Source organism: Perognathus longimembris, chromosome 17, assembly GCF_023159225.1.
Source record: "Perognathus longimembris pacificus isolate PPM17 chromosome 17, ASM2315922v1, whole genome shotgun sequence".
Taxonomy (NCBI): domain Eukaryota; kingdom Metazoa; phylum Chordata; class Mammalia; order Rodentia; family Heteromyidae; genus Perognathus; species Perognathus longimembris.
Window position 1 is genome coordinate 52,547,616 of NC_063177.1, and position 17,792 is coordinate 52,565,407.

The 17,792-nt window shown below is 59.6% G+C and overlaps 1 protein-coding gene across 1 annotated transcript; it reads right to left on the reverse strand.

The window, feature by feature from the left end:
• Window positions 1-7,485: 7,485 nt before the first annotated feature.
• Trim47 (tripartite motif containing 47) lies at window positions 7,486-12,704 on the reverse strand. The gene is given in 7 exon segments (XM_048365925.1): window positions 7,486-8,190; window positions 8,368-8,442; window positions 9,090-9,126; window positions 9,128-9,289; window positions 9,399-9,629; window positions 9,856-9,951; window positions 11,988-12,704. Coding segments are annotated over 7 exon segments (1,944 nt in total). The 5' UTR covers window positions 12,687-12,704; the 3' UTR covers window positions 7,486-7,546.
• Between the last annotated feature and the right edge of the window lie 5,088 nt (window positions 12,705-17,792).

Consider the following 17,792-nt stretch of genomic DNA (forward strand, 5'->3'; position numbering starts at 1 on the left):
TTTGTTTTAGCCTTGTTTATGACTTCTTGGCTTTACAAATTTAGATGTTAATAATAAACTGTAAAAAGAAAGAAAATCCACCCAGCCATGGGTACTCAGAAATGGTTGCTGTAACAGCCATGAAAGGGAAGTTGGGGACAGTTGTATGGCAGTTCTGAGTTTCAGATCTTTTGGCTTGGAGTTTATATCATGTTGGAGCCCCTCCCCCTCCCCCTGTCCCTCCCCCTCCCCCCTCCCCTCTCCCCTCTCCCCCTCTCTCTGCCAGTCTTGGGCCTTCTGTCCCTGGCTTCTTCTTGCTCAAGGCTAGCACTCTGCCACTTAAGCCACAGTGCCACTTCTGGCCTTTTCTTTTTATATGGTGCTGAGGAATTGAACCCAGGGCTTCATGTATGCAAGGCGAGCGCTCCACCACTAGGCCACACTCCCAGCCCCTCTTCTGAGCATTTTTTGACTCAAGGCTGTTGTTATGCAGCTGGAGCCACAGATCCACTTCTGGGTTTTGCACAGGATGGCTTTGAACTAGGATCTTCAGATCTCAGTCTTGTAAGCACCTAGGATCACAGGTATGAGCCATCAGCTCCTGGCTGTTTTAATTTCCTCCTAAATAGGGCCTCCAACAAGCTGAGTCCTGTTGGCTCATGCCTGTAATCCCGGCTGTAATCAGCCGGGGCAGGAATGTCCGTGAGACTCCTATCTCCAATAAACTACTCAGAAAAAGCCACAAGTGGTGCTGTGGCTCAAGTGGTAGAGTGCTAGCCTTAAGCAAAAGAAGCTCAGGGACAGCACTCAGACCAAGTTCAAGTACCAGGACCAGCACAAAAAGAAATCCAGCCTGGGGTGAGTTTAAACTGAAATCCTCAGATCTCAGCCTCCTGAGTAGTTAGGATGACACCTGTGAGTCACCAGCACCCAGCTCACTTTTGAGCTTTTTGATGGTTACTGAAGATAAGAGTTTCACAGACTTTTGTGCCTGGGTTGTCCTTGAGCCAAGATCTCCAGATCTCAGCCTCCTAAGTAACTGGGATTACAGGCATGAGCCAACAGGACCCAACTTGTTGGAGGCCCTTGTCGGAGGAAATTAAAACAGCCAGGAGCTGATGGCTCATGCCTGTGATCCTAGGTGCTTACAAGACTGAGATCTGAAGATCCTAGTTCAAAGCCATCCTGTGCCGATCCCGGAAGTGGATCTGTGGCTCCAGCTGCATAAGACCACCCTTGAATAAAAAGGGCTCCAAAGAGGGGCTGGGAACGTGGCTTAGCAGTAGAGTGCTTGCCTAGCATTCCTGATGCCCTGGGTTCGATTCCTCAGAACCACATACACAGAAAAGGCTGGAAGTGGCGCTGTGGCTCAAGTGGCAGAGTGCTAGCCTTGAGCAAAAAGAAGCCAGGGACAGTGCTCAGGCCCTGAGTCCAAGGCCCAGGACTGGAAAAAAAAAACTAAGAAGGAACTCAAAGCCATGAGTTCAATCCTCAGGATGGCACACGCATGCACATACACGCACACACACGCACGCACACACGCACGCACACTGCCACATACACAGAAGGCCACAGCACAGTGAGAGCTCTGTCAGGAGGGGAAATGTCAGAAGAGGAAGTCACAGTGCAGCAAGATAGCAAGCTTAACCAATTCCGGCTAAAATGGCCAACTTTGTCATGTTTTAGAAAAACACACCACCATGTGAGAGTGTCGTCAGGGCGGTTCCCAGGCCCTGAGGGGGCTGGACGTTTCCAGAACTCACATTGAGGTTCCCACAACAGTCATGGCCCCTGGCGCGTGCGCGTCTTGTAGTCACGGAGCGCTGAGTGCGCTGGTCTCCAGCGGAGCTCGGAGAGGCCGTGGGGCGGCCGGGCTGCCCAGGAGGCAGAGGCTGGCGGGCTGAGCTCCCTTCCCTTGATGCGAGAAGCTTCATCCGCCTATCCCTTTGGGCCAAATAAATATCATTTGCGCTTAACAGTGATTCATTTTCTTCCTGTGCCATGATATTAAAAATGCCGTCCAGCCGTCTCAAGAACTCCTGGCCTCGGGCAGCCCTGCCTTAACCTTCCTTTGCCCTGCCCGATAAGGTGGGACTGTAGGTGTGAACCACTGTGCCTAGCTGTGCGTGCGTGCGTGCGTGCATGTGTGCGCACGCCGGTCCTGGGGCTTGAACACAGGGCCTGAGCCCTATCCCTGAGCTACTTTTGCTCAAGGCTAGCACTCTGCCACTTGAGCCACAGTTCTACTTCCAGCTTTTTCTGAAATGTTTGTTGGAGATGTGAGTCTCATGGACTTTTCTGCCAAGGCTGGTTTCAAACCATGATCCTCGGGTGTCAGGCTCCTGAATGGCTAGGATTACAAGTGTGCGCCATTAGTGCCTGGCCTCGTCTTTCTCTTCCTCCCTCCCTCCCTCCCTCCCTCTCTCCCTCCTTTCCTCCCTCCCTCCTTCCTTCCTCCCTTCCTTTCAAGACAGTGTGTCCCTGTGTAGCCCAGGCTGGTCTAGACTTCAGTCCTCCCGTCTTGAACTCCCAAGCCTGGGAAGTCCGGGCTTGTACCACTACGCATAGTCCTAAGCTTGCTTCTTGGAAAGGACATTCGTCAGCGAAAGAGAGCACACTGTTGAGAAAGCCAGTGTGAGGCCAGAGGCCCTCGGGCTTCTGACCAGGGCAGCTGGGTTGGTGGGTGGATAGCTGATTTCCAGGAATGGTTCTCATCACATCCAAGTTTATCTAAAGATTGTTTAGACATTATCAAAATGTTATTTCTCACCCCTAGACCATGAATTACAATAGCTAAAAGACAAAACAAAAAGATTGCCCAACTGGAGTTGTGGCTCAAGAGGTGGAATGCCTAGCTCAAGGTCCTGAGTTGAAACTTAAGTATTAGAAACAAAAAGAAGATGGGCTGGGAATGTGGCTTAGCTGTAGACTATTTACCTTGTATGCATGAAGCCCTGGGTTCGATTCCTCAGCACCACATAAGCAGAAAAAAGTTGGAAGTAGTGCTGTGGCTCAAGAGGTAGAGCATTAGCCTTGAGCAAAAGAAATTCAGGGACAGTGCTCGGGCCCTGAGTTCAAGCCTCCGGACTGGCAAAGAAAAAAAAAAGAAATATTGGCTGGATGCTTTTGGCTCATTCTTGTAATCTTAGCTTTTCAGGAGGACAGGATCTGAGGATCATGATTGGAAGCCAGCCCAGGTGGAAAAGTCCGTAAGACCCTTTTTCTTTTGCCAGTCCTGGGGCTTGGACTCAGCGCCTGAGCACTGTCCTTGGCTTCTTTTTGCTCAAGGCTAGCACTCTGCCACTTGAGCCACAGCGCCCCTTCTGGCCATTTTCTGTCTATGTGGTGCTGGGGAATCGAACCCAGGGCTTCATGTATACGAGGCAAGCTCTCTTGCCACTAGGCCGTATCCCCAGCCCGTCCATAAGACTCTTATCACCAATTATGCACCCAAAAGACAACCTTGCCAGTAGAGGTGTGGCTCGCGTGGTAGGTCACCAACCAGCCTGGAGCAAAATAAGCTAAGGGAGAGTGGGTCTCCCGTGACCTTTCCTTCCTCCATCTCATTTCATTTTTGTGGCCCTGCTCCTACCTCCCACTCTCCCCCAGGCTGAACTTCATAACCTTTTGACCAGGCGGGGGCGCATAACCGAATCTGATCTAAGGGAAAGAACCTTTCTCGTCCCTGAGTCTCAGGGAACAAGCCCGTGCTTCGGCGCCTGTGGCCTGCTGTATTTTGCTTTAGCCGGCCACCAGCCAGTTCCCCCCTAAATAGGCCTGGTGGCCGGTGGCTGCTGGCTGAGCGTGGCAAGGTGCCGGCGGCCTGGGAGCCGGGGCTGCGGGCCTCGGCTATTTCAGGGCAGGTCCTTTTTTTGGCCCGAGTGTTTGAGGAACACAAGTTCCCGGCTCCTGCATCGGGGAGATCCGGCCAGCGCCTCCTCCGGGTCTCGGACTGTTTTGGGTTGCTATGGAGATGGGCCTCGCCCTGAGGTTCCCAGCCTGGACCTCTGGGCTCGGTTAAATTCTACTTCCCCCAAGCCCAGCTGGGAGGTTTCCTGCCCTAGGAGCACGGACAGGGAGGCCTGGGCCTCCCCGAACCTCAGAGAGCCGAGAGAGAGGAGCCACTACCTCTGAAGGTCGCCCCAAGCAACAGAGGAGATAGGGCTGGAGGGGACCCCACCCCACCCCCACCTCCTGTAAAAAGAAGGCTGAGGCCCAGACAGGAACCTTGCCCAATCCTAGTTACTCAGGATCACGGTTCAAAGACAGCCGGGGCAAGAAAGCCTGGGAGATTTACCTCCAATTAACCACCAGAAGAAGCCTGAAGTGGAGCTTCGGCTCAAGTGGCAGGGTGCCAGCCTCGAGTTAAGAGACGGTGCCCAGACCCCGAGTGCCAGCTCTAGTACCAGCCCCAAAGAAAAATTAAACACCGCGACCAATAAAATACGCAGAACACTGAAGAATATTCCATCTCCCTCCGTGCTGGCTGAGCTGCCCCTTCTCTGAGGGTGCAACAGAAAAACGTGGAGGCCAACCCTCCCCACTCAGGAAGGTTCCTGCTGGTCTCTGGTTTATGGGTGGGACCTAGGGACGGAACTCTGCAGTTCTCTGTGTGTGGCGGAAGTGGGACTTGAACTCAGAGCCTCACACTCCCATTTAGCTTTTCTGTTCGAGCATCAAGGGAATGGCATTGTCTCTCAGAGTCTTGGATGTTGCCCTCACAGGAGACTATGTGTGTCAGGACACTAATTTTGCAACTAAATGTCATTTTTTTCCCTGGGCCCCAAACCAGCTCCAGCCCGAGAGAGCTGGCTTCAAACGCCAGCCGCACCCAGCTCAGCCCCATCTTCCTGGCCAGGCCCTGGGGCTGAGCCACAACCTCTGTCCAGCCTCACCCTCCCTGCCCGGGAGGAGGGGGGCCGGCGTTCCTGGGCGGCCACAAGGGGACCGTGGGCCTCTCTCCTCCTGCAGGGCCGGGACAGAGGCCCCCGGGGCAGCCAGGGCCGAGGCCCAAGTCCATTTCTCTGCTGGTTGTTTGGAATTCTGGAGCTTATTCTTCCCACAGACACAAAGCTCAAGTGGATGTTGGCTCCCTGCCTGGTCCCAAGGAGGCCTATTCAGCTCATAGCACCACAGCCTTCCACCTTCACCCCTCTGCCATTGTCTGGCACCGGTGGGGGCTCCTGGGGGGGGGGCGCGTGGGAGACCGCAGATCCTCACGCAGCTTTGCCAAGACTCGGGGGGCCGTGGGAACGGCGGCCCGGCTGGATGCTGCTTCCACAGGCCACGGGCTGGAAAGCGGACTCTGCGTGTCTACCCACTAAGCAGACGTGAGCGCACCGGACACGGCTGAGCAGCGGGGCCCGCGCCCACCGGGCGGACCTGGGCGGCCCCGGCGGGCTGCCCGCCCTGCACTCGCTTCATTAGACCCATCCACCTGCCTCAAGTAGGCTGCTGTCTCTGTTTCTCTCTCTCTCTCTGCTCGTCCTGGGGCTTGAACTCAGGGCCTGGGCACTGTCCCCGAGCCTCTTTGTGCTCAAGGATAGCACTCTACCACTTGAGCCACAGCGCCACTTCCAGCCTTTTCTGAGTACTTCATTGGAGATAAAGAGTCTCACACCTTTTTCTGCCTGATCTGGCTTCGAACCGTGATCTTCAGATCTCAGCTTCCTGAGCAGCTAGGATGACAGGCAAGAAGAGCCAACCAGGGCCCAGCTGGGAGTGGGAAGCGTTAAACGTGGGGCCTCCGCCTTCAGCCCCCCAAGAGTGGTGCAGCCTTGTGGACACCAATCCCCACCCCAAGAGGAGATGCCGCTGGGGTTTGGGATTCAGATACTGGTTTGGGGAGGGCCCCTGCCAATCCTCAGGAGTCACCCCGCGGTGACACGCGTGTGGCGGGCTGCACACACGGACGGACGGGACCAGCCGGGTCAAATTCCAGCGAGGCAGCTCCTGGGGCGGCACGGGGGCCCTTGGCTGTGAGACTCGCATTCCTGGACATGCCGGGGCTTCCCGTGGGGCCAGGGGGCAGAGGGTTCCCCGGTAAGGGGGAGAACGCGGGGGGAGCATGCCAAGCTGAGAGCGGGGGAAGGGGGAGATGGGAAGCAGGTGGGGAGGACGTCTAGGCAAACCTGGCCTGGTGGAGGAGGCCACCGCCCGTCCCCCCCCCCCCATGGCTGGGTGAACGGGACCTGTGGGACTTGCAGCTGCCATGGTAACCAAGTTGAGAACACAAAGCACCAGGAGTGGGGAGGCCCCACCCGGAAAAACAACATCCTGGCTGCCGGGGCCAGGCAGGGCTCCCAGGGAGGGGCTATTTTTAGCTGCTGGGCGGCTGGGGCAGGACTTGTAGGGCCGTCCTGTCTGGGCTGCATAACTCACCCATTGTCCTGGCTGACCTTGCCAGCCTCGGGGAGGCCTCTCTGTCTGCCCCCGGCCCTTCCAATCCACCCCTCCTCCCCCCACGGGGCAGGGGCACCTGAGAAAGCCGGGGAGAGGCCCAGGGGGCTGGGGCGGCCCAAGCCGGGCAGAGAGGATGGGAGTGTTTCGGGGGTGGCAGAGGGCTCTGAGCCCGAGGCTCTCCTGTGGCACGGAGTCTTGGGGGGCAGCCGCGGTGGGGAGACTCCCCAGGACGTGAGCTCCTCTGGGGGAAGAGGTCCCGGCTCCAAGCACACCGCGGGGTGGGCCCTGTGTGTGTGTGTGGGGGGGGTACCCCGAAGAGCCTCAGTCTCCTGGGCCAGGGACTTGTTCCCTCCTTTTCCCATCTGCTACTTAGACCGTGTGTGTGTGTGTGTGTGTGTGTGTGCGTGCGTGCGTGCGTGCGTGTACATGCACCACTACTGGGGCTTGAACTCAGGGCCTCATGCTCTTGCGTGGCTTTTCTGCCCAAGGCTGGCGCTCTACCACTTGAGCCACACCTCCAACTTCCGGCCTTCTTTCCGGGTCACTGGAAAGTTAGAATCGTAGGCTTTCCTGCCCTGGCTGGCTTTGAACTTTGATGCTCAGATCTCAGCTTCCCGAGCAGCTAGGATTACAGGCGTGAGGAAATAGCATCTGGCTCCTTTAGCTCTCGCACCTCAAGAAGGTCTGGACAATCTTGGTAAACAGAGGGATGGAAAAATGGAGCCATTCGGGGCTGGAGATATGGCCTAGTGGCAAGAGAGCTTGCCTCGCATACATGAAGCCCTGGGTTCGATTCCCCAGCACCACATACATAGAAAAAAAATGGCCAGAAGTGGTGCTGTGGCCCAAGTGGCAGAGTGCTAGCCTTGAGCAAAAAAAGGAAGCCAGGGACAGTGCTCAGGCCCTGAGTTCAAGGCCCAGGACTGGCAAAAAATAAAATAAAATGGAGCCATTCATTCAATTCATTCGTGTTTATTGAGCACCTACTGTGTACACCAGGCAGTGTCCCAGCTGAAGCGCTCTCTCCCCTCCGCAAGTCCTCCAGGGGGAAGGGGCTGGGGGGGGGCGTGGGGGCCGAGTCATACGAGGCTTCTAGACGGGAGAAGGCCGAGGACGGACGGCGCGGGACGAAGGCGGGCGGGGCGGGGGGCAGGGCGGCCCCCCATCACCTCCTCTTCAGCACGGAGATGCAGGACTTTTTGAGGGGCCCGATCTGCAGGTGGGCGTCCACGCTCTCCAGGAAGAAGGCGGGCTTCAGCCGGTGGGTGAAGAGCTCCCCGAAGTGGCCGTCCAGGCGGCTCTGGAAGGGGTCGGCGGCGGGGGAGGCCAGGGCGCCGCTGCGGCGGGGCCGCGAGGCCCTCAGCCTCCGGAGGAGGCTCATCTTGCCGTCCCGCACGGCGTAGAAGGCCAGGGCGCGGTCGGCGTACTCCAGGCACACCCCGACGGTGGGCGAGAAGGCGTGGGGCAGCGCGGCCTCCAGCCCGTGGAACCAGACCGAGAAGCCGCGCCCGTTCCACTGCAGGCAGCACGAGTGCCCGTTGCGGCCCAGGCGGCCCCGGTCGTAGGGCTCCTGCGGGGAGAAGCCTTCGGCCATGACCCCCACGCTGACCCAGCCTTCGATGATCTCCACCTCCCAGTAGTAGGTGCCTCGGTCCAGGGCGCCCTCGCCCAGCACCTGCTCGCAGTGGGTGAAGCGGGTGGCGGACTCGGGGTAGTTGATGGGACACAGCACCCGCTTGACACCTTTGGTTCCGAACAGCTGCAGGAACTTGTCGGCCGTGTCGCTGTCCAGGTCCACGATGTAGGCGACTGGGCCCCGGGGGAGGGGGGGGGGAAGAGAGAGAGATGGAGGGGTCAAGACGGCCGGGCGAGGGCAGGCGGTCCATCTGCGGGCGCCCACCTCCCCCAAACACGGCTCGCGCTCCTCGTGATCACCCCGACGCCCGGGGAGGGGCGGACGGCGAGAGGAGGGCGGCCCCCACTCACACTTGAGGAAGTAGTCCCTGGGCGCCTCGCTGTCCAGCAGGTGGGTGCTGTCCGCGTCCTGGGACTCCACATCCGCTGCGCAAGAAGAGGCCGCGGGGAAGATGAACCCCCCCCACAGGCCACAAGGCAGCCCCCCAACTCCCTCTTTATCTCCTTCCAGATCCCTGAACTATGGGGAAAGGCACAGACTCAGACATGGAACCCTGTGTTCTCAGGCACATCTGGGTGCCTGAGGTGGTGTGGTGTGTGTGTGCGCGCGTGCGTGCATGCACGCACACCCATGCACGTGTGTGTGTGTGTCCCATACTGGGGTTTGAACTCAGGGCCTGGGGGCTTTCCTCAGCCTCTCACGCAAGGTTAGCACTCTGCTATTTGAGCTACGGCGCTACATCTGGCTTTTGGGTAACTTCGTCGGAGGTTAAGAGTCTCATGGACTTTTCGGCCCAGGCTGGCTTTGAACCGTGACCTTCGGATCTCAGGCTCCGAACCACTTAGGATTACGGGCGTGAGCCACCGCTGCTGGGCTCCGGTGTTGTCTGGTGCCCTTTGCCCCCTCACTCTGGGGCCTCAGCCCCTCTGGATCTAGGGGGTGCCACCTCTAGGACATAGCCAGGGCCCGCTGGTCACCCCGGGGTGACTGGCAGGAGCTGGGCCTCGCCCTGCGTCAGGCACTGTCTCCCTCCTCCATTCCTGACCGAGTCACCGTGTGGGGGAGCACCCACCTTCCGAGCCCAGCTTCTGCGGCCCGTCCTCGCCACCCGCCCGGCCCCTGCAGCTGCTCCCACTGGCCGGCGCAGGCCGAGACCAGGACGTCCCTCACCGCGCGCGCGGCCTGCGAGGACTTGGTGAAACTGAGCTCCCTCGGGGGGCCGGGTCCCGGGCTGCACCCCTCTTCCAGAGCCAGCCGGAGGGCCAGGAACTCCTGTGCCAGACAAGTGTCCACGCAGGCTGCCGCTGACCCTCGCCACGGCGGGCGGGGAGGAGGCTGCCCCCCCACCCCCCCCACCCCCGGGGCTCGGGGCTCTGCCCACCTGCAGGAAGCTGACGGAGTCGGCCTCGGGGACCTGACTGAGGTTGTGGCGGGCCCGGCTTAATCGGTCGCGCTGCTCCTCCTGCCGCCGCAGGTCCCCCTGGCAGCGGCTCAGCATGGCCGACTCCCCGTCCCTGATGAAGCCCAGCAGCTGCGTCTGGAAGCCCTGCAGGGCGGCCGCGGCCTCGGCAAACAGCTGGCTCGCCCTCTCCCGCTCGGCCACGGCCGCGCTCTGCGTGAGATGGGGGGCACGGGGGTGGGGGGGCAGCAGTGTGGGCAAAGGACAGGCCTGGCCGTCGGCCGCACCCTCCCCGAGTCCCTCGGAGCCCCCCCCCCCCAGCCTGGTGGGGGCCACACTAGATCTGAGCCAGGTCGGGGGGGGGGAGCCCTGGGGCTCCCAGGAGAGGGCGGTAGCAGCGGGGGGGGGGTCAGAGGTAGGACTCGGGGTGCTGTCTGACCTTGATGAGGGCGACCGTGCGGCGGGACTGTGCAATGCTGGCGCCCAGTTCATCCATGCGGTCATCCGCAGCACTCAGGACTTTGGGCTGCTCGGCCTGCGGAGGAGCGTGTGTGAGAACGGGGTCCCCCAGGGGGCCCCCAACCCCGCACCCCGTGACCAAGGCGTGGCTTCTGTGCTTGGCTGGGGCTGGGAGTAGCCATGGTGCCCCGCAAGATTTCCAGAGGCGCCTGCAGCTCCGGCCCGTGCCGTGGGCCTGGTTGGGTGGCCAGGTGGACCGGACCGGCCCCGGCAGAGACACCCAGTGAGTCTCCGTGGCCCAGAGTCGTTGGGACAGGACATGACGATGCAGGAGGGCATGAGCAGTCTTGGGGACCACTGTCTGGAAAGAACTTGCATCCCCAATCCAGTCTGAGAAAAATGGGGATTCCAAGCAAATCCCCTGGGTTTTCTGAGTCACTGCTCCAAGCAGTGACTCCAAGCAGAGAGATGGAAAATCCCAAGGCCTGGGGTGCCAAGGCCGGGATAGAGGCCAAAGGAAACTGGGGGCGGAGGTAGCGGGACTTTGGGCACAAGCTCCCGCTGCCGTGGCCCCCAACAGCAGAACAGAAGGGATCTGTGTCCAGCCTACTCTCCCGTGGTGGTGACGGTGACACTCAGCTGCCCGCCACACCCATGCAAAGCAGCCGACTCGGTCCAGGAGGACTCGGAGCCAGGACTCAAATGAAGCCAAGAGCATCAGCTATTTGGCCCTGAACCACCCTTCAGGAAGGCCGGGGACCCTAATCCAGCTGGGGTTCGAACTCAGGGCCTGGGCGCTGTCCCTGAGCAATCTTTTGCTCAAGGCTGGCGTTCTACCACCTTGAGCCACAGCGCCACTTCTGGTTTTCTGGCGGCTCATTGGAGATGAGAGTCTCACAGACTTTTCTGCCCTGGCTGGCTTTGAACCACCATCTTCAGATCTCAGCCTCCTGAGTGGCTAGGATGATAGGCGTGCGCCACCGGCTCCCGGCACGCAGTTCCTTCTTCTTTTACAGCCCCGGGGACACTGATCTGGCTTTAAGTCCCCTCGCCCCATCCACCCATCCACCCACCCACCCACCCACCCATACACCCGTCCATCCATCCACCCACCCACCCATCCATCCAACCACCCACCCATCCATCCACCCACCCATCCATCCATCCACCCACCCACCCACCCATCCACCCACCCCTCCATCCATCCATCCATCCACCCACCCACCCACCCATCCATCCACCCACCCATCCATGCATCCATTCATCCATCCATCCACCCACCCACCCATCCTTCCACCCACCCATCCATTCATCCACCCATCCATCCATCCACCCACCCATCCATCCATCCACCCATCCATCCACTCATCCATCCATCCATCCACCCACCCATCCATCCATTCATCCATCCATCCATCCACCCATCCATCCATCCACCCACCCACCCATCCATCCATCCACCCATCCATCCACCCACCCATCCATCCATCCATCCACCCATCCACCCATCCACCCACCCATCCATCCACCCACCCATCCATCCACTCATCCATCCATCCATCCACCCACCCATCCATCCATTCATCTATCCATCCATCCACCCACCCATCCACCCACCCACCCATCCATTCATCCACCCATCCACCCACCCACCCACCCATCCTTCCACCCACCCATCCATCCATCCACCCACCCATCCACCCACCCATCCATTCATCCATCCATCCACCCACCCACCCATCCACCCACCCACCCATCCATCCACTCATCCATCCATCCATCCACCCACCCATCCATCCATTCATCTATCCATCCATCCACCCACCCATCCATCCACCCATCCATCCACCCACCCATCCATCCACCCACCCACCCATCCACCCACCCACCCATCCATCCACCCACCCATCCATCCACCCACCCACCCACCCATCCATCCACCCACCCACCCACCCACCCACCCACCCATCCATCCACCCACCCATCCACCCATCCATCCGTGCGTCCTTCCTGCGGCCTCGCGGGAGGGGAGAGCCCCGCGCCCCGGCCCCCGGCCCCCGGCCCCCGGCCTCCCTCCCCCCCCACACCCCGTCCCCCGGGCCCGCGCCCCACCTCCTGGAGCGCGCGCTCCTGCTCCAGCGGCACGAGCTCGTGTCCGCGGTGGTCCTGGGCGGCGCAGGCCGGGCACAGGCACAGGCGCTCGGCGCGGCAGTAGCGCTCGAGCGGCCGCAGGTGGCGCGGGCACAGGCTCTCCTCCAGCCGGCGGAGCGGGGGCACCAGGCGGTGGCCGCGCAGCGCGGGGCTGCGCTCGTGCGGGGCCAGGTGCGCCGCGCAGAAGGAGGCGAGGCAGGACAGGCAGGAGCGCGCGGCGGGCTGGGCCGCGCCCTCGGGGCACGCGTCGCAGCGCACCGCGTCTTCCAGGCCCGCCCAGGGCTCGGGCGCGCACGGGGCCGACGGCTCGGGCGCCGCGGGCGGCGGCGGCGGCGGCGGCGCGCTGGGGGCCGCGGGGGGCTCGGGCGGGGGGCTCCCGGCCGCCGGCGCAGACATGGCTCCCGGCGCCCCGAGGCCCTGGCGGAGCTGCAGCAGCTCGCACAGCGTGTGGTTCTTGCGGAGCTGCAGGCCGTCGGGGAAGGGCTCCTGGCACAGCGGGCAGCGGGCCGCGCCCCCGGGGCCCCCCGCGCCCCCCGCGCCGCGGTGCGGCCGGAGCGCGCCCAGGCAGCCCAGGCAGAAGTTGTGGCCGCAGGGCAGCGTCACCGGCTCCCGCAGCGGCTCCAGGCAGATGGGGCAGCTGAAGGGCCCGCTGCCGTCCATGGCTCCGCGGCCGCCCGCCCGCCCGTCCGCCCGGGCACCGCCTGCTCTGCGCCCGCCGGGGCGGGACCCGGGCCGAGGGCGGCCCCGGCGCCGCCCCCTGGGGCTCAGGCCCAGGTCCGGCCCCTCCCGCCCCCGCCCCCGAGTCCCCGCCCCGCCCGCCCGCCCGCGCGCGCCCAGGAGGGAGGCGGATCCCACCCCCGCCCCCACCGCCCGGCCCCAGGCGCCCGCGGGAAAGGGGGGGGCCCCAGCCGTGTCCCCCCCCCCCGGCCCCTCCGCGCGCCCCGCATCACCCTTGGCACCACAGTAACTGCTGGTATTTGTATGTTTTTGCCCCTTGGAGACGCTGTTTACTGCCGTGGGGAGCGCAGGCTTTCCCAGCCCCGACACGGGAAGCTGACCTCACTCTCCAGGTCCTTTCCAGATCCTTCCTTGGAGGAATCCTGTTCCGGGGCCGTGGACACCGCAGGCACCTGTGCAGTGACCAAGGCAGGGGCCCAAGGTTCCAAGAGGCGGCTGGGGTTATGACTGGCTTAAAACGGTGCATCATGTGTGTCCTGAGACGTGGTCTTGCTATGTAACCCAGGCTGGCCTGGAACCCATGATCCTCTAGCCTTCTAAGTGCTGGGATATCAGGTGTGGACCACCACACCCTGTGTAAGTTAAACCTCCACAGTGTCTATAATGTTACTACTTTTTTGTGTGTGTGTGCCAGCCCTGGGGCTTGAACTCAGGGCCTGAGCACTGTCCCTGGCTTCTTTTTGCTCAAGGCTAGCACTCTGCCACTTGAGCCACAGCGCCACTTCTGGCCATTTTCTGTATATGTGGTGCTGGGGAATCGAACCCAGGGCTGCATGTATGGGAGGCAAGCGCTCTTGCCACTAGGCCATATTCCCAGCCCCCATGTTATTTTTTTTTTAAAAGAATGGAAGCTGGGCGCCAGTGGCTCACACCTGTAATCCTGTCTATTCAGGAGGCTGAGATCTGAGGATTGAGGTTCACAGCCAGGCCAGGCTGTCCACAAAACTCTTATCTCTGATTAACCACCAGAAAACCGGAAGTGGTGCTATGGCTCAATGGTAAAGTGCTAGCCTTGAGCTGAAGAACTCAGGGACAGCACCCAGGCCCAGAGGTCAGGCGCCACAACCGACCAAAGAAAGAAAGAAAAAAAGAATGACAACAAAACATGCATATAATACTAATACCGATTTATCACCCAAAGTATAGGAGCTGAAGGTGTAACTCAAGTGGTGAAGCACTAGCTTTGAGCAAAAATGGAGCAGCACCTATAATCATCAGCCCCTCCCATTTTCAAAGCTGGGCACCGATGGCTCACACTTGTAACCCTAGCTGCTCTGGAGGCTGAGAGCTGAGGATCACAATTCAAAGCCAGCCCAGGCAGGAAAGTCCATGAGATTCATGGAAAGGAAGGAAGGGAGGGAGGGAATGAGGAGAACTGAGAGGTTGGAGAGGTAAAGCCTTGGTGTGTGCACAGGAAGCACGAGCTAATACAGAAGAGCTCCCCATAGCAGTGGCTGCCTTGAATATAAATCAGTGGCCCCCAACTGAGAGATCCAGCCCCTCAGGGACATGGGTGGGGGGTCTGTATCACCCCTCAGTGAGGAAGCTGCGGTGCTGCTCACCATCCTGCATTGCCCAAAACAGCCAACCCTGCATACGCCTGTGAATACGCAGCGAAAAAATCCACTGGGTTGCGGAACTTCCTTCTTCCAGACAGGCCTCACTACGCCTGGACTGGACTATATGCCCAAATGTCTGGATCCTATGCTACATGTTATGTGAACTCAGGGCTGGACCTTGTTTGGCTTGCTTGCACTACGACTTGAGCCCCGCAAGTCCTGCTCTTTGCTGGTTATTTTGGAGATGGAATTTTTGCTTTTCCGGTCCTAGGCTTGAGCTCTGGGCCCGGGCGCTGTCCCTGAGCTCCTTTTTCCGCAAGGCTAGCGCTCTACCACTTTGAGTCACAGCGCTACTTCCGGTTTTCTGGTGGTTAATTGGAGAGAAGTGTCTCATGGACTTTTCTGCCTAGGCTGGCTTCAAACTGTGATCCTCAGATCTCAGCCTCCTGAGTAGCTAGGATTATAGGCCCGAGCCACCAATGCCCGGCAACAGATATTTATTTCTCTGAGCTGGAAGTCTGAAGTCCAGGAACCAGCGTAGTTGGGTCGGGGGAGGGTCCTCTCCAGGGGTACGGATTACTGACATCTCATTGTATCCTGGCAGAAAGAGGGCTAAGTGCTTGGGGGTGGGGGGAGTGCTTTGTAAGGTCACCAGTTTCATCAAGAAGGTTCTACTCTCATTCCTTCACCACCTCCAGGAGATCCCACCCCCAATTCCATCCCCTTGAGAGCTAGGATTTCACCATGTGAATCGGGGAGGTCTGCATACACCACATCGTTCAGAACAAGAGTTAGAGAGGTGCAGCGGGGCATAGCGGCTCACAGCGATGATCCTAGCACCTCAGGAGGCTGAGATCTGAGGATCACGGTTCAAAGCCAGCCTGGGCAGGAAAGTCCCTGAGACTCTCATCGCCCACGAAACCACCATAAAGCCAGAAGCGGCTGCGGCTCAAGTGGTAGAGCACCACCAGCCTTGCGTGAAAGAGCGAAAGGGCAGTGAGCACTCGGGCCCTGCATTCAAGCCCCTACTGGCTTCGGGAATGCTGGAGAGGGGAACCCCGTGTGCGGGAGGGGTGGGCCAGGGCGAGGGACGAGCGGCGTCTGAGCTGGGAAGTCGTGGGCCGCTGGAATCCGGGCGGGCGGGGCGGGGGTGGGAAGGGACCTGGGCCGGCGGGAGCGGGCCGGGGCGAGCCACGCCCGGCTGCGAGGCAGATAATGACTTCCATACGTCGGGTTCCACCGGGAGCGCTGGATCACGACAGTCCCCTGCGTCCCGGGGCGCGGGAGTGGGCGGAGCCCCTGCCCTGCGGCTGGACGACAGAAGGGCGCGGTGACGGGCCCTCTGTTCCCTGAACAGCCGCTTTGCTGTCCCTTCTGCTTGGGAAAATCTCATCTGCAGGAGAAAGGCATGGAAATGTCTTTTTTTTTGGGGGGGGGAGGGGAGGTCAGTGGCGGGGCCTGAGCTCAGGGTCTGGGTGCTGTCTGAGCTCGCTCGGTCTACCACTCGGAGCCTCAGCTCCAGTCCCGGGTTCCTGGTGGTTCAGTGGAGGGAGGTCCCACGGACTTGCCTGCCCAGGCTGGCTTGGAGCCTCGAACCTCAGATCTCAGCCTCCTGACTAGCTAGGATGACAGGCGCAGGCCACCGGACCCCGGACCGGCGGTGGGGGGGGGGGGTGCGACATCTCCATAGCTCAGTCACATCGGCACCGCACTGCTGCCCATGTCTGGAATCTTCTGGAAGTGGGCTCTCCATGCCTGCGAGGCTAACAGCAAGGGTGAGCTTCACGGGAACCCGCTCACTCCGCCCTCCGCTCCATCCCGAGGGGGTAGATGGAGATCCGACACAGAGAGGCGGGTGGAGGAAGGGGAAGGCACAGCCCGGTAATCTCACACCTCCAGACCCTGGCCACTGCAGCACTGCTGAAAACACGAGTCAGCCTAGCTCCAGACACTCTTATCTCAATTAACCACCAAAAAGCCAGGAGTGGAGCGGTGCCTCAAGGGGTAGACTGCTAGCCGTTCAAACCATACTACTGACAAAGCATAAAATAAAATAAACATATATGCATGCCAGTCCCGGGGCTTGAACCCAGCCGAGCTTCTTTTGTTCAAGGCTAGCACTCTACCACTTGAACCACAGCACCACTTCCGGCTCTTTCTGCGGTACTGAGGAATGGAACCCAGGGCTTCACGCATGCCAGGCAAGCACTCTACCACTAAGCCACATTCCCAGCCCAAGTAAAGTAATTATTGAGAAGTATTTATCCATGAGTATACAAAACAGATGTACATTTAAGAAATTATGAATAAGAAATTACTCCACTGAGACTGTTTCGTTTTTTTGTTTGCCAGTCCTGGGGCTTGGAATCAGGGCCTGAGCACTGTCCCTGGCTTCTTTTTGCTCAAGGCTAGCACTCTGCCACTTGAGCCACAGCGCCACTTCTGGCTTGTTTCTATACATGTGGTGCTGAGGAATTGAACCCAGGGCTTCATGTATACGAGGCGAGCACTCTACCACTAGGCCATATCCCCAGCCCCTCCACTCAGATTTTATATTTTTCTTTGCGTGCAGGTTCTGTGACTTCGTACTGGGGCCTCCCACTTGGCAGGCAAGCACTCTACCACGTGAGCCACACATCCAGCCCTACTTTTTGCCTGTTAGATCATGTTTAAGCATATCGATGCAAGGCCCTGACTTTGAACCAGTATGTCTAGAACAAGAGGAAGGGTGTGGGCGGCCACACATGAAGTGACAAGGTACCGAGGCAGACCTTGCTGGCTGCCATTGGTACAAATTCAGAGCCAGCAGCTTTCACCAAAGAGGCAACAGCAATAACAAGAAAAAAAAAATGCAATTCTGAAATCCTACCTACTCAGGAGGCTGAGATCGGAGGATCGAGGCTCAAAGCCAGCCTGGGCAGGAAAGTCAGTGAGACCCTTACCTTCAGTGAACCACCAACAAGATGGAAGTACAGCTGTGGCTCAAATGGTAGCATGCTAGCCTTGAGTAAATTAGCTTAGGGATAGCACCAGGCTCTGAGTTCAAGCCCTAAGACTGTTGGACTGGGCGGGGGGGGGGGGGGTATAAATAAAAAGTACATGAGGCCCTGAGTTCAAGCCCTAGTACCAGCACACGTGTGTACAGAAGTTACTCCGGGGCTGAGGGTATGGTAGAATGGTAGCCTAGCACGCGTGCAAAAGGCCCCTAGTTCCATTCCCAGTACCAGACAGCGGCTCCTGACCCAGTAATCCAAGCGTCTTCATGGAAGCACATTCTGGAATAGCAAAGAGCTCACACCTCCACTGGTGACCTTTTATATAAAGCCTTCGAATGCTCATCACTTTGTGACAACTCTACTTTAGGAATCTTTTTTTTTTTTTATTTTTTTTTAATCGGTTGTGGGGCTTGAGCTCAGGGCCTGGGCGCTGTCCCTGAACCTCTTTGCGCTCAAGGCTTGTGCTCTACCAC